Source organism: Solanum verrucosum, unplaced genomic scaffold (assembly GCF_900185275.1).
Source record: "Solanum verrucosum unplaced genomic scaffold, falcon-dt-bn FXZP01000022.1, whole genome shotgun sequence".
In the NCBI taxonomy this organism is placed as follows: domain Eukaryota; kingdom Viridiplantae; phylum Streptophyta; class Magnoliopsida; order Solanales; family Solanaceae; genus Solanum; species Solanum verrucosum.
In genome coordinates, this window is record NW_026020086.1 from 3867383 (window position 1) to 3884564 (window position 17182).

General features: G+C 35.8%; 1 protein-coding gene across 1 annotated transcript; it reads left to right on the top strand.

Moving 5' to 3' along the window:
* Positions 1-2019: 2019 nt before the first annotated feature.
* On the top strand, positions 2020-15999 carry LOC125824575 (DEAD-box ATP-dependent RNA helicase 1-like). The gene is given in 12 exon segments (XM_049503975.1): positions 2020-2175; positions 2489-2644; positions 4620-4854; positions 5338-5592; positions 6463-6617; positions 7245-7422; positions 8403-8590; positions 9334-9457; positions 9459-9539; positions 10176-10281; positions 10515-10685; positions 15435-15999. Coding segments are annotated over 10 exon segments (1542 nt in total). The 5' UTR covers positions 2020-2175; positions 2489-2516; the 3' UTR covers positions 10607-10685; positions 15435-15999.
* Positions 16000-17182: the final 1183 nt, after the last annotated feature.

The following is a 17182-nucleotide window of genomic DNA, read 5'->3' on the forward strand; positions in this document are numbered from 1 at the left end:
ATAAGAGCTATTTCTATTTTCCACAATTCACTAAGAATATCAACCTTAGCAAGGGAAAAATCGACTTCTCAAATTGTGCTACATGTGTGGTAAAGAAGTTGAGACAGTCAATCATTTATTCGTAAACTGTAGGATCACAAACAAGAAAAAATGGGACATGAATACCAAATTCTTTCGGAGAGTAGCAAACTCTCAAAGAAGAAGTGAACACGCTGATAGAGTGTATGCAAATCCTAACAAATGATGTCAAATTAAGGTTGTTTTTGTAGGATGAGATCGAGTTGCTAATAGATGAAAGAGCAGATTAAGGTTGTTTTTGTAGTATTCCATTCGATTTTCTATAGTTACATTAAGTAGAAGTAGACGATAACACTTAGGTAGACCCTGTCTACCTTCTTGATCAAGTAGGGGTAAGGTCTGCGTAAACTCTACCTTATCTAGACCCCACTCGTGGGATTATAGTACTGAATATGTTGTTATTGTTGTAATTTCTCTACTAAATGTAGTGTTCTATTCTTATATTTTCTGGATGGATACAGGTATACGATCGATGAAATCTGATGTTTATATATTTGGCATTCTACTGCTAAAGTTGATCGCCAAAAATGAGTTTATCTGTGATGGTCCTTATCAGCTGCATTGGATAGTTGTAAAAGAGGATAAGTGTGGAAAAAATATTTGGTTCATGAGTGCTTCAAAGTAGTTGATCATTCAACTGCATTTGAGATCACACTTTTGGCTTTACCAAAGTGGCAATGTACAACTCAAAAAAGGAAATAACAAACGGCTTTATTCCAACTCCGCTGACATGCCTAGTAAATCACTATGCATAATCTCCCTATCTCCTAACCACAATTTGCTAAACTGGATAGTAATTCAGCTAATTCAAACACCTAGCTAGTTTCCCATGCATGCTTGCTCGAACATGAACCTCTTGAATAATCTTTCTCACAATAATATCCTCGCAGCGACATGTATTTTGAAAACTCTATGATTTCCTTCCATCCACAACTCATAAACAGTGGCAGCTAGTGTCATTTTGGAAATAGTAGCAGCATTGCCCTTGTCATTGCACATAGTTTCATATCATTGTATTTCTCCACACAGTTCATTGTTTGTCGATTAATTACTTGCCAATGCTCTTCTCCACACGTAGGAAGCTACAAATCACTCAAAGAATAAGTGTTCTATATTTTTTGATTCAATATCATAGAGAGGACATAAAAGACATACTTGCATTCCCCATTTTAGCATCCTATTAGTATATAGCCTACTATGAATAGTCACGTATAAGATGAACAACCACTTTGATAAGCCTGGATTGTTGCACATTAATCTCCTCCAAGGCACAATAAGTTGGACACCTATCAATTTTTGGTACATCAATTTGATTGAAAACGTGTATATCTATAACAATTCAGTTTCAATCATACCTACCTCCTCAATGTATTTTTTGCGCCTTCAATATCTTATGAACTATCCAACATGCTTGATAAAATTATTACACACATTATTTTTTTAATACTATATTTTATCACAAATAATTAATTTTTCTATATAAAAAAGGAAAAAGGACAAATATACCCCCGAAATATCGTAAACGGTATGCAGATACTCTCCTTCATACTTTTGGGACATTGGTGCCCCTGCCGTCCAAAAACTAGAGCATATATACCCTTTATACTAACGGACATACACGTGTCATAGTCTAATCCATCGACCCGACATTTATTAAATATCGGATCGACGGATAAGATTGCGCTACGTGCCCCTATTTAGTTTTCTGTTAGAGTGAAGGGCATATATGCTCTAATTTTTTGACGACAAGGGCACCAATATAACAAAAATATGACGAAGGATATCTGCATACTATTTACCATAATTCGGTTATATTTATCCTTTTTCCCTATAAAAAATATAATAATTTAGTAAAAATTTGGGTCCTCTTTTTTGGAGGCCTAATGCATATACCTTATTTTGCATAACATAGAGCCGCCCTCCCCAACAGAACGTGCCGCTGTAAAGCAGCCATTAACGGCGAACAGAGGTTTTGTCTCCGGTGAACCAGTGAAGCTTCAAGCTCCGACACGAACCAGCCAGCGAGCTCGAAGCTCGCGCAACCGATAACAACCAAATTTCACCAGTGAACCAGCGACACCAACTCCGGCAAAACAGGTAATCTTCTATATATATATATATATTTAGCTTTGTTTATTCTCTGCGTTTCATATCTGGCTGGAGGAGTTTAAACTCCGGCCATCATTATTGTTATTTTATGTTTTTTTAGTTACTGATATAATTTTCCGATAAAGTTCATCATCTCTGACCAGCTATGTTGAGTTTTTGCCTCAACATTATTTTATTTCGGGTGTTCAAACTGCCATAAGCTTTTCCTGTTACTTGTTGCTTTTTATGGGATTTGGGTGGTTTTTTTTTTTTGTTGTTGTTAGAGATTAATTTGGGCGTTTTTGGTTGGATTTTCCTCAAGTTTTCAGCTGAAAAAAGTGAGCTTGACAATGGAAGAAGATAAGGGGTTGAAGAAAGAGAAGAAAAACATCCCTGTATTGCCATGGATGAGAGACCCAGTTGATATTACTACCTTTGATCAATGTTCTCTAGATCTTTTGCCTTTTATTGATCCCAGGTACTCTTTCCGCATTATTCCCTTGAACCCAAAAATCAACATGATGTTCCGAGTATCTTGAGTTCTCCATTTCAATTTGTTTATGTGGTTTTGACTTGACACGAACTTTAAGAAACTAAAAAAAAAGACAAATTTTGTGGTCAATACATTGAATGTACCAAATGCTCATTAATCTCGTGGTCTTAAACATGACTTGTAGAAAGTTAGAATTAAAGAGTTGACAAATAATTGAAATATTGTATGCTACAAGTGAATATTTGCGCCAAGAAATAATCCAAATTTTAGGATGAAATACCCTTTTAATACAGTTCATGAAGGCTATTGAAGTGCTAATTCCTGGAAATTAAGAGGCGTTAACAACAAAGAAATTGTCAGAGTTATCTTATCAATTCTATCTAGTTCCAATAGGCTTGATGTTGGAAAAATACATTCTTTTTTAAATGGATTAAAAAGGAGATTAAGACAAAGAAGTTGAAATGGAGTGAGTACATCTTTAGAAACTGCATAAAGGTTCTATCTTTTAAAAATATTAGTAACTCGTTCAAACAGTTATATGAATGTTGGCAGAACCAGGTTGTGATCAGAAGATTTAAGATAATTTGGAGGGATCATTTGTGAAGAACTCCATTCTATCTCTTCCTCGTTACGAACAAAAAAATGGAATGAAATCCCAGTTATACACTCCCTTCGTTCTACGAACCCTTGTTGATTCTGAACGAATACCTTTATACATCATGTGGAACATATGGCAAGACATCAATAGGAGATTTATTGTTGATAAAAAGCGTCACATTTCTATTATTATTAAGAATAGATGGTTAGGAAGCTTATACTTTTGGTGTAGGAGTAGTTTGATTTAAATATCCCAGAATTTAGAGATGTTCGAGTTTCTACAAGTTTCTGTAGCTCCTGAAGCTTTTTTGGACTTTGTTAGCTCCTTAATTTTAGATTAGCCTTTTGTAATAGAGCAAACAATGTCTTTTACTTTTCTATGCTCTGTAAATTTTGCATTTTCTTGATAGAAGATGTTTTGAGTTTCTGGGAATGTAGTTTTTGTATGGTTTTCTTGTAATTTTTCAAACCCTGCCTCGGAAGCTTGGTATTTAAGTGGAAAACTATAGAAAAGTGCTACTGCCCTCGTGGTTTCTCAGTTATCATCCTTCTGTCTTGTCATACAATCTATACGACATTCTTTTTGTTTTGGGATGCGGCAAAATCTTTTGGTTCCCTTTTATTAATAATGTTACTTTCTATAGCCTTTTACCAGGTTCAAGTATTCAAATTATTTAACTAATCAAATACTAAATTCTGATGGTATATTGTATGTTCTATTTATCAAACTAACTTTTCAACTTAAAGTACTACTTGTATCCTATACAACATAAACTAACAAGTTAAACTCCATGCACCAAAATGGTGTCCCATAATATGGGAAGGATGGAATACAAACGGGTTGAGAATATTGTGTTGAAAGTATTTTTTCTTAATGGCATCATTTATAATACGATCACTGAGATCTAATACTATCTTACAGCTGAAGAACTATATGACCTGGTGTGGGACGCAATTTCCGAATGTCTTGTTTCCTTCTTGTTGTTATATTTGTACAGACAGATATGAATGTTTCTCATCCATATTCTTCAATCGTTTGTATTGTCTGCTGGTTCCCAATCGATTGCATGGCCAGTTGGCAAACCCCATCTCAAAAGAGAAAAGTTCTCCATTCCTCCAGGATAAGGAATGAACAAAATGGAAATTATTGTTAATGATCACCTCTCAGTTTCGACAATTAATATTTCATTTCTTATCCAAAATATCATCAGTTTATTACTTTGCTTTACTGTTTATAATAAAATTCCTATGATTGCAGTTGAAACATTGTTACACTTATACCTTATGCTTTCTTGACACTTCATACTGAATCTTGTACACTTCCACTCCAACTTACTCTTACCCATACATGTTTCTTCGCTAGGTTAGTGGCGGCTTTGAAGAATATGAGCATCACTTCACTCTTTCCCGTGCAACTTGCTGTCTGGCAAGAGACGATTGGACCTGGCTCTTTTGAACGAGACCTTTGTATAAATTCACCTACAGGGAGCGGGAAAACTCTTGCTTATGCCTTACCAATTGTTCAGATGCTGTCTACACGTGCTGTTAAATGTCTTCGTGCACTTGTGGTCTTGCCTACTAGAGACCTTGCATTGCAGGTTATTCACCGTAGTTTTTTAGTTTTAGTTTTGGAAAATGCACAGTGCATAATTACACAAATTCTCAGTTACCTGTAAATCTTTGGATCAGCTATCTTTCCAACTTTGCCTCCTCCCTTGGCCTTTTCTTTTTTTGATGGACAAGTCAATGATCATCCTAGGTTTTCGTCGCCTTAAAACTATGACTTCATGCTACCTATCACAAAAGAGAAAAAACACTAGAAGTTCATACTTTGGCTGAGTTCTTTTACTTGCAATCTAATAATTGGTGGAGTTTTGTCGTAGTGCCTCAGAGGCTTTTTGTAAGAATACCTCCAACTTCTAAGTGGGTTCTTCACACCAGTGACGTATCTACATTTGCATTTGCACATGCAATTATTTATTTATTTATTAAGGCCTCTCTATTTGCACTTTCACATGCAAAGATAGATAACTAGCTTCTCAGAGGAAGATTATGTTTTTACCATTTGTTTCCGTTCGCAGGTCAAAGAGGTCTTCTCTGCTCTTGCACCTGCAGTAGGCCTGTCTGTCGGCTTGGCAGTAGGTCAGTCATCAATTTCAGATGAAATCTCCGAGCTCATCAAGAAACCCAATGTTGAGTATGGCATATGTTATGATCCTGAAGAATTCTCATACGAGTTACAAAGTGCAGTAGACATATTAGTGGCAACTCCTGGAAGACTGATGGACCACATCAATAACACTGATGGTTTTACGCTTGAGCATCTATCTTATCTTGTAAGCTGCATATATTTAGTTGCTTAGAATTTCTTAGTATGTATATTTACATTAGTCCCCTATTCTTCTGTTCTTTGTTGCGATTAATATCATGGCATAAAGCATTTCTGTCTGAGAATATCTTGATCATCTTAAGAAGCCAAGTGTCCCAGCTAACTTTTTGCTTTTCCTTAGGGTCTGCATGTCTGTTATCTCATTAGTCTATTAGGTCACTAGGAAAACAAAGCGCAGGGAATTACCTTTGATAATTTGAAAGAAGTTTGTTAGAAGTAGGGTGATACCGAGGTAAAACAAACAGACAACTATAGTGCATGTTTTGGCAGCAAATGTGCTGGCTATTTGTCTTTATGTTAATAGATTTCTGATGTCTTTCCACTATCTTCATTTATATCAATGGATTGATCAATCATTAATTACATGAAAGAAATAGTAGAGCTTTTGAAGCAAAAGAGCTGAGTTTTTCATCTAAGGAATCACTTCCTGTTTAATGTATTTTTTGTGCATCCGTGATGTTTCTATTTGCATAGAGTGTGGGTGTCTTTTGTAGAGAATCACATCCTTCTGTAATTACCCTACTTTTTGTATGTGGGAGCTTTCCCATTATCAATAAAATTATATTTACTTGATTAAATTATTAATATATGTTTGTTATTTTATTCACTTCAATACCTTTTTCCTATTTGAAAAGGAAAGCTTGGAATGCTACTATGCTAATAACTCAGACAATTAAGAATTGTTTCAATTTAATCATTAAACTTCAAAGTGGTAGTTGTAGGTCTTGTGAGTGTGAGGTACATATTATGATATTGCTCGTTTTTTCTTCATTATACTTTGTTGAAACCATTTGACTTACATTTTGGTACCGTGTAGGTTGTTGATGAAACTGATAGGTTATTAAGGGAAGCTTATCAGTCCTGGCTTCCTACCGTCATTCAGTTGACCAGCTCTTCTGTTGATGGGAACTTCCCTTCTGCTGCTGATCTTCTTCCTTGCACTTATGGTTCATTGAAGACAATCAGAAGAATGTATGTTGTTATGCCTATCCCCTATTCCTTATGAATTGCTTATATGTGGAATCCTCTTTTGATGCACATCTTTCTCTCAGTCGTAATCTGACATTTTTCTAATCAAGAAGTAATTGTCTGGTTATTCAAGTCTTGTTTGATTCTTTCTTTGACTGTCATATCGTTTTCAATGTTGAGTTGCTTACTCTTTTGATCATGAAAATGTATCTATCCTTGCACCTAAGTGTGTGACCTAGTGGTTGATGAAGTAGGTGGAGAACCATGAGGTCTCAAGTTCAAATTCCAGCAGAGGTAAAAAAATAAAAATCTACTCTAACTTTGATGGGCAGAATTACCCGATACGTGTGGTGACGGGAGGTAGTAGCCTAGCAGGTACCTGGTGGAAAGTCGGGGTGAACACAAGCTGACCCAGACACCACTGCCATCCAAAAAGAAATGCATAACGTATTATTTTGTTAGTGGATCCAACTTTGTTGGAAGGTTTACCTTTAATCAATTGATGGTTCATTGAGTTTGCTCCTTAGGATCGAATAGGTTTAAGTGCACATAGGCATTTCACTGTCTTGTTTTCTTTTTGTCCATTTCACGTGTGGGATTTTCTTAAGCATTGCTTTAAAACTATTGCAGGGGCACTGAAAGAGGGTTCAAGGGAAAAGCCTATCCAAGGCTGGCAAAGATGGTTTTATCAGCCACACTAACACAAGACCCAAGTAAACTTGCTCAGCTTGATTTGCATCATCCTCTTCTTTTGACGACTGGAGAAAGACGTTACAAGCTTCCTGAAGAACTCAAATCATTTAAAGTGGTGGGTCTATACTACTTGAATGAAATATGGTCTATTTATATATTATCTTCTTTTTCCTGATATGCCTGAAAATGCGTTTATTATTGCATGTCATTTATCTTGATGATTGATCTTCTTATTCCAAAAATTATTGTTATTCCATAATATTTAGATGTTGTCTAGGAGGAACTTTGTTTTGTTTTCTGTAGATATGCTCACATAGCAGAAATTACTGCTTCAGTGTGGTCTAAATGTTTGTTAACAGCATATTACTTTATCTAAAAGCATTGGCTTAAACTGTGTTGTGAATCGACCTTGTGGATTGTCTTGAGACATGAGTGTCTCCCCTACATTGCTAAAGTCCAAACCACTGTTATTAGAAACCAGCACTTTGTTGCTGAAAGTGACTGTGCGATGCAAAGTGAGGGTTTGTCTAAAAACCATCACTTCATTGCTTAAAGGGACAAAGTGATGCTGAAGGTTTATCTAAAAACCGATTCAACAGAGCAATGCGAAGTGAAGGTTGTTGCCTCATGAGGAAGCAGTGTTCTTCAGAAAGTAATTTATCTAGTGTGAAGCAGTCGATTATTCAACAGACTTTGAAAGATGAAAAAGAAACCAACCATTCTTTTTTCCTCCTCTTTTTTGCCCAGTTCAAAATAAAATGTGGGGTGGGGTGGGGTGGGGGGAATAGGGATTTTTGCTATTTGAGTATTAGGACTCCTCTCCAAATTACATTTTAATGATGTTTTGTTTGAGCTGTTGAATAAATACTTTCATTGTCGAATTCTGGATGCTGAAGTTTGCAATTCAGTGTTACAAGTACTAAATTCTTTTATACTGGGTAATTTTTGTGCTTTCAATACATTGTGTGCTTCAATTTGAAAAGTTTGCACCTGACGTCTCACTTTTCCCTCCCATTGGATTTGTGCTATTTTGTGCCACACTGTTCCTCACAGGCAGATGATTGATATCAGTGATTTTACCTTCCTTTTGTGTAGCTATGTCAATCAAAGCTTAAGCCACTTTATCTAGTTTCCCTTCTTCAAAGTCTGCAAGGGGAGAAATCAATTGTTTTCACATCATCTGTGGAGTCCACTCATAGATTATGCACCTTGCTCAAGTTTTTCGACAATTTGCAAATTGAGTTCAAGGAGTATTCTCGTCTTCAACGGCAATCTGTAAGAAGGTACTTAGATACATTCGCTTAACAACTTGAGTTTAGCCCTGAGCTGTTACATTATGTAATTTGCTAGAGAAGTTTGCAGTCAACTGTATTATGATGTTTTGCATGAACCCACATTTTACTGAAGCTATCTGAATAGTCATGCGTGGAGCCATCTAGGTTGCCAAAAAGCTGTAATGTACTACTATACTGTTAAAAAATCTGTTTTGTTTAGTTGGTTTCCAAAGTGCTATATTAGAAGTACACAAATATCTGGGGTTCAGATAAAAAGGATAGTTTCCAGTGTTCCAAAATTATGTATCAGAGACAATTTTTGTGATCAAGAAATGCATCAGAGAATCTTTTCTGACCATATGGAATGTCTGCATCCACTGGAAATCTGTCTACCTAATCCAAGTGACCGCTGAAGGCTGTTAACCTTTATAGGTTTTTGGCTTTATCAAAAAAAAACCTTTATAGGTTTCTGGAGAAGAAAGGGCATGTTTGGTATTGTTCTGTCTTGATTGCCATCTTAGTTAGTTTACTAGAGCTTTAGACTTGCAGTTGGATTAATGGAAAAGTTAAAAAAAGAAAACGAAGTACAGAAAAACTAAATATAATTGGTCGTCATATTTATACTTGACGTTGTTGACAGGTGATGTTACGTTTATTTGGGAAACGTTTTGTGGTGAACCACTTGTGTGATTGGTCTTGCATATTTAAGTCTATCATCTTGCAACTTAATATCCTGAACTTTTGCCTTACAGCAAGACGTTGAGGGCTTTCCGGTCAGGGCAAGTGCAAGTGCTTATTTCCTCTGATGCTATGACTCGTGGAATGGATGTTGAAGGAGTGAGAAATGTCATAAACTATGATATGCCTGCATATATAAAAAACATTTATTCATCGGGCAGGCAGAACTGCAAGAGCGGGCCTAAGTGGATGTTGCTTTACGTTAATGCATAAAGATGAGGTGTGTCTTTTTAAATGACGGGGAGCAAATGTTTTAAAGATTCCAACTTTAAATGATCTATTTTTCGTATTGAGACATTAAGTTCTGGCCCCTAAGGAAGCTAAAATTTTGTAAATTACCTGATATAGTAAATCTGACTATAGCATGCTATTAACATAATAAGTACCTTTTTCTTTGGGGTACTTCATTAAATTAAGTTTTGCTCTAACAGTAGAGTAATGACTACTTGAGCTGATTGGTTAAAAAAAACTGACTATTTGAACTGGTTCACTGCCATCAAATGGTCACAAAATTGGGAAAAAAAAAAGGTCAGATCTTGTCGCTCATAAGCTGCCATAAAAGCTAAACACTTCTCCACTCTCAATGTGCTTGTATTCATATTGTTATCCTAACTGTCACAGCACTTGGAGTGTTCAATGTTTTAGGATACTTTGTATGATGTACCAACATACTTGTAAAAATAAATGATCTAATCTCAGACTATTAACTGTGCATACCACCAAGTTTCTCAACCTTTCCGCGATATACTTTTTCGATGGAGGAGTTCGGCTTGGAACTTTGAAGCACTAAACTTTCTTTTGCTTTTGCAGCAAATTCTTGTTTAAATATGAAATTTTCCAATGCTAATTTTTGCAGGTCAAGCGCTTCAAGAAGATGCTACAAAAAGCTGACTGTAACTCTTGCCCTACCTATTCTGCTTCTTCTGAAGTGATAGAGTCACTTCGCTCTGTGTACACCTCAGGTACTTTCTTTTTCCATTTTCAACATGTTTGTAAGTACTTGGCAATCAAAGTGGAGCACTATATGTTGAAATTATGAAGAAACCAGCAGTAGTTCATTTACCTGATCTGATACTTAAACCTTGAGATCTCCTATTAGCCTTTTTTGGAGAAAAATAAAGTATTTGAACTATTTCTGCAATTACTCTTCAGTTATTCTGTGTTTTTAATTGAACCTCTTTTCATTGTTTTCTAGCTTTGGAGAAACTTAGAGAGAATGTTGAATCAGAAAAGTTTAAGAAAAGCAAGATTAGGTTGAAATCTTCAAATGTGAGAAAGGAGAAGTGAAAAGCTGTCCATGGTGATAACTTCCATTTTCCTAGACAGTGTAGTACTCTGTTGCCAACCAGTTTATGATTATATCATGGTGAGTCGCTACATTTTGATATTATTGTGTTATTTTCATTTTTATGTCATTATGTTTCTTGCTGCTTGCCTATAGATTGTTAGCATTGTTCTTGGTTCTCTAGTTGATGCCACACAAAAGAGTACAGAAGAAAGTGTTCCAATGTTGTTTCTCCTGACAGTGGTAATTCATGTTTTTTGTATTATTTTTTTTGCTCTTTTTCTATTGCAGCTATCTTCATCCATTCGATGCAAATATTAAGATAAGGTGGATATCATTCTGCCTTTTGTTTAAAAAGTTGCACTGTTTTTATAAAATTAATTAGAATTTGAAGGTCATATGATTCTAGCGGAACTGCTGGTATTCTATAAGCTGAAAGAGAGGATAAGGGAACTAGACTAGAAAAACTAGGAGTAAGGAGAAGTGGGGAGGGTCGGGTATATTGAAGTTGGAGGGTAAACTGACTCTCCAATTTAGCATATTGTCTCTTTTGAGAGAAAAGCACTAGTTAAGAACAAAGGGAAGCAATGATGTGTGACAACCAGTAGGCAAGTTCTTTTGATGTAAAATTGTTCAGTTGTTCATATAAAGTATGCATGTTTCTACATTCTCGTGTTCTGGTCTAAATGCATGCTGTGGAATAGAATACTTTGTTTATTTATAAAAGAAACAAAAATACTGGCACCCAAGGGTGTGACCTAGTGGTAAATGAAGTGGGAGGAGAACCATGAAGTCTCAAGGTCAACTCCCAACCGAGACAAAATATACTAGGTGATTTCTTCCCATCTACCCAAGTCTTGGTGGGCAGGGGTGCCCCGTAGGTTGGTGGGAGCAGCAGGCACCCAGTGGTATAATCAAGGTGCGCAGAAGTTGGCTTGGACACTGCCGTAAAAAAGAAACAAAGATACTGTGCATAGCAATTTCTTAACTGGACTGAAGTAACTTTGGGAAAATTTAAAGAAGTAGCGATAAGTATTCTGATAGTTCGATAGAGATATTTTCCTTTCTCACATGGTTACATTTAGTCAATATATCTGGCAATAAGAGTTTACAGTCCAATCTTCGCTGACTTTGTAACTAAGAGAAAATTTGCTGAAGGAAAACAGCAAGAATCAGTAGATTGGTCAGGAAATTGAAAATTGAAAGTACTCTCAGGCCTCAGCCAGCCTAAGTAGATACTTTAGCTGCCAAATGCAGAAAGAGGCCTCTGAACTTCTTTGAGAAAAGATTTAGAATTTTTTGCATTTGAAGATAAAGCAGAATAAGTTGAAGATGATGACAGCGAAGAACTCTTCAGTGAGAGTGCCTCACTTGTGCTAGCTTCTCTCTCCTCCTCTTTGATGGTTTCTAGCATTTTTGAGGCTCGGTGTCTCATGACATTTACAAACTGTGGTGGTGCGACCTCTGTAACAAACCTAGCAATACGAGCATTTGCCATCTTCTTAGTAGGTTTTGGTAGAGACTGCAGTTGAGAAAAAAGGTCCAAGATGCTTGGTAGAGCTGTAGAAGTAGTGTTTAAGAAGAAGGTGGGTTGTATGAGTTAAAAACCACCGAAGGGGTGAAATTTATAGGGTTGTGGATTATATTATCCTTCTATGGTCTGGCTTAAATTGAACCAGTCGTCTTAATCGAGGTTTTAATTATTTTTTGCTGTTAGTGCCGTCACTTACTTTTAGTCTTAATTGAACAGATAAAGATGTTATCATCATAGTCATCCTCTTGATGAGACATCCTCATATGGAGCCACGGAATGCAATGTGTCTATGCATGAGTAGAAAAAGCAACACATCTTAAATATGCGGTATTTGTTGCCTTTGAAAGCTTCCAAATTTGAACTTTTCCTTATTGAGCGGGAACCTGCTGATTGAATGCCACATGCCCTTTCTGCATTTAATGATTCACAGCATATGAAAAATTATTGTGATTGGTTCTGTGCATGTAACAAAGGGTTGCACTAGAGACGAGACACATTTTTATCTTTCTAGAATTGCAGTTGGTAACTTGGTTAGCATCACTTAATCCCTCTATGTGGGTTATATACTAGAAACTTGTTCATTATGAAATCTATATTTCAGATACTTACGTATCACCATTCTAACATATATTTCAGATACTTACTTATCACCATTCTAACATATATATTCAGATACGTACTTATCACCATTCTAACATAATGTCAACATCCATGTCTTAACTTGTTTGTGTGAAGAACCTTTAGTTAATGGCATTTTAACCTTAATAATATAGTTCAACTCGTGCTGCTCTGCCTTTTACTTTGGTCAGGCAGGTCCCACTTTCACCATTATTTTGCCCCATCTCTCTCCTGTAATTGTCTTGTTTAATTTCTTGCTTACTTCTCCAGTCTTTCTGTTGGTTTGTAGAATTTTAGCCTCTGTATATCCTTCTATTCTTCTTTTACTTCTTCATTTCTTCTCCTTTACAAACCTACTTTCAAAGTTCAATTTAACTATTTGTTGGTGTTCTGGTTTTAGAGATGTACATTACATTTTTCTGGAGTCTTCTCAATCTCATGGCTTTTGAAGAGGGGTGTGGAATCGCTTAAGAGTTTAAATCAGCCTTTTCATGATATTCTTAAACAAAATCCCAGGACTTCTGGCTTTTCATTCTTTTCGACAAATGATAAATAATTATACGAATATCAATTTTGTTGGGAAAAATTCTCAAATTTGTGGTAAACAAGGAAAATAATCTGATTATCGCTGTTGCTGCTAGTTTTGGAGGAGAAAGCTTTGTGATTCTGTTAACTGTGTTCTTTCTTCTTTCAGTAGATAGGTGATGATGAAAGGTTAGAACAAGAGGAAAATGTGCTAAGAATGGTAGTTGGATCCACTAGTACAGATTAATAATATGAGGATATGTAAAATTTAAACGTTGTTTGATCTGACCTTAAATGAAACAAGACGTGGGACAGGTAGTAAATATAACTCAGAAAAGAAAATGTAACCCAGGATTACGTAAAGCTTTATAACGTCGCTAAAAGAAGAGACACTCACTGTCTTTAGAAAATTTTAGCCGAATGGTAAAACATCACCGCAGAGTATGTTTATGCACGGTAATTTTCACAAATGTCATCAGCAGTTAGCTTTTTGTCAGTCAGAACTTGGAAATAAAATAATCCTTAAAACGTTTCTCCCACGTGTCTTTAGTCTATTTATGAAATTATTTAAAATTTTGTGTTGTTTTTGTTAATTTTCTTTAATGATGTATTATTTAAATGAAAAATTCGGAGGAGGAGGAGGGTGAATTCCTGATAGCAAGGAAACAGAGATAGGAACAGGGGGAACGAGGGAACATTTTATGGAAGGGAGAGTAAGCTTCAAAGGGGTAGACTTTGAGGTAGAAGGGTGAGGGTGGGGTGGGGTGGGAAGGAGAGATAAGGAAGCGGAGAAAAAACTAAAAGTCCAAGTATACTAGACTCACAGAGGAAAACTGCGGGGAGGGGGAAAGTAAGGGAGGATGTTTCTTGTGGTTTGGAGGAAAGCACCTTTTTAGAACAAAAAGGAAGAAGTGCTGGGTGCATGATCAGTTAGTATTATATTCTAGGGAAGGGGGGAGCAATAAGGTTTTTCAAGGTAAAGTTGCTCAATTGTTTGTTTTAGTATGGATGTTACTACATTCTCTCATTCTGCTGTAATTAGATGCATTTGAGTTCACTGTGCTATAGAATGTTATCGTATGCTTGTAAAGCCCTTCCTTAGTGCCTGTTTTGTAGAATAACATATATTAATTATGTATAAAAGAAACAGGATACAAGATGTGCATAACAATTTCATAGCCGTACTGAAGTAAATTTGGTAATATTTACAGAAAGTAGCAACAGAAATTTACTGATAATTCAAAGGAGGAATTTTCATCTTCCCATAGAGGTTACATACAGTCAATACTTATCTAGTCTCAGCAGAGCTTAGACTCTGTCCAAAGCTTTGCGGACTTTAATTTGCTGAAACAAGGAATCAGTAGACTGGTCAAAAATTAAAAGCATTCTTAGCAAGCTAGAGTATATACTTTAGCTGCCAAATACAGAAAACGACCTCTGAACTTCTTTGAGAAAATATTTAGAACTTTTTACATTTGATGATGAAGCAGAATAAGCTGAAGATGATGAAGACGATGAAGGCGAATAACTCTTCAGAGAAAGTGACTCGCTTGTGCTAGCTTCTCTCTCCTCCTCTTTGATGGTTTCTAGCATTTTTGAGGCCCGGTTTCTCATGACATTTACAAATTGTGGTGGTGCTACCTCTGTAACAAACCTAGCAATACGAGCATTTGCCATCTTCTTTTGTAAGTTTTCAAAGAGACTGCAGTTGAGGGGAAAGGTGCAAGATGCTTAGATAGAACTATAGAAGTAGTGTTTTGAGGATAAGGTGGATTGTATGCCTTACAAACACAAATGAGATGATATTTATAGGGGTTTTAATTAGATAATCCTTTATGATTTGGCCTAAAATGAGCCAGTTGTCTCAATCGAAGTTTTAATCATTTTTAGCTGTTAGTGCAGCCACTTACTTTTAGTATTAATTGCAGAGACAAAGATGTCTCTAATCATGGTCATCTTATTGAAGAGATATCCTCCTAGATGGGACCGCAGAATGCAATATGTCTATCCATGAGTAGAAAAAAACAGCATAACTTAAATATGCGGTTTTTGTTTCCATCAATATCTTCCAATATTCAACTTTACCTCATTGAGCTGCAACCTGCCACATGCCCCTTTCTGCATTTCATATCTAAACTGGTTCTTTCGTGCAGATCTGGATGAATCGTGCAGTCGGTGGAGGGTCAAAAAGACTAATCCTGTTTGCGGGATTGTGAAAGCTGGACTTTCCATGAAGGTTCATTGCCAAAATTTGAGTCTCTTACGCTATAACGAGAGAAAAAAAAATCATGTATATAAGCATCCAGGGACGTCGATGGAGACGCCTTTTATTTGGATGGTATGAAAATATTGAATGGCTGGGATTCTTCATTGCTGGTGAAAATTGAAAAAACTGGAGATTCTCATCTTGAACTATGATTATAATGGCAGTCGTTAACTTAAAAAATGACAATACACCAGTTTTTGTTATTTGCTGGAGATCTTTCATACTTCAATTTTATTTATTTATGTTGTATATGGGTGATTCCTCGGGAAACAGCCTCTACCTCCATGAGGTAGGAGCAAGGTCTACGTACACTTTACCTTCTCGAGACTACACTTATGGGATTTCACTTGCTATTTTGTAATGTTTAGATATAGAGCCCTCTTATCGAATTTCACTGGGTATATTGTAATGTTCAAATATTTGCATTTTATCTATTATTAGAGTTGATGGTCAAGAACACACTTAAACTATTATTTTTTCACGAGTTTCACATCCCAACTATTATGTTCTCTTTACCTTACTTAAACTATCATAATCTATGTATTAAATTGTTACGTGATACTTGTAGTGGTGGGAGGTAGCATGTGTCATGTGACATTAGTCGATGTGAGTGTAAATTGGTTCAGACATCACGATGCATGAATTGTTATGCGATGAGTAAGGTTATTTTTCTCACTAGTAATATTATATCTGGTGGCTAGTTAAGACATAAATTATTTATATTTAAAATTGACATGGTGTTTAATTTTGCAATTTAAAAAACTCTATAATTAAATATTTATAAGTTATAAGGAAATTTATTTACTATTTTCTAAGTTATAGTTAAAGATTTAAATTATTTTATATTTCAAACAAAATGGATAAGACTAGAAGTAATTGGGCTCCACAAGTCACGTGTATTTAACATGCACATCCATTTGAAAGGGTACCCTTCTTTGCCACGTTTCACAGGAGATCGGTAAAAAATAATATATGAAATTTATAAAAATAATTTTCGATTTAATAGTTATTTTCTTAACTTAAATTATAAACAGACATAAAAGATTGTTTTTACTTTCAACGCCTATAGGTAAAGAGATATTGTTATTTCAGAAGGATTTTATTAGTGTAACATAATAATGGCCCAAGTGTATAATTATTCGATTGTTTTGGTGCTGCTCCTCAACATCAAATATCGATCACAATGGATTGAATGGTGTGTGACAAATTTGATATCAAAACTTAGTCTTTAGAAATTCGTCACGTGTCTATGGAACCATGTCTAGTGAAGGCTGCACATTTATGAACCACAACATTTTTTATCACGCCAACGGAGCTAAGGTTTCTAAGAACTTTCGAATGTGTTGATTATTCATGCCTTTCAGGAAAATGGCTTCTTACTCGTGTTGATGTTGCTATTCAACTAATGCTAGTGCCTTACACAGTTTCAACTGCACAATCAATCCCACCAACTAATCTTTCGGTTATTCACACCAATGTTGTTATAGAGAATGAAAATAAGACCCAAGTGCCTCCACCAACCCAATCTTCTCCGATTGATCATGTTCCGGAGGTTGGTGATGAATGTTATTCAGTTGCATACCACCTATTATGGTAGTTCAATTTAAACGAGCAAACATTGAAATAACAGTTAAA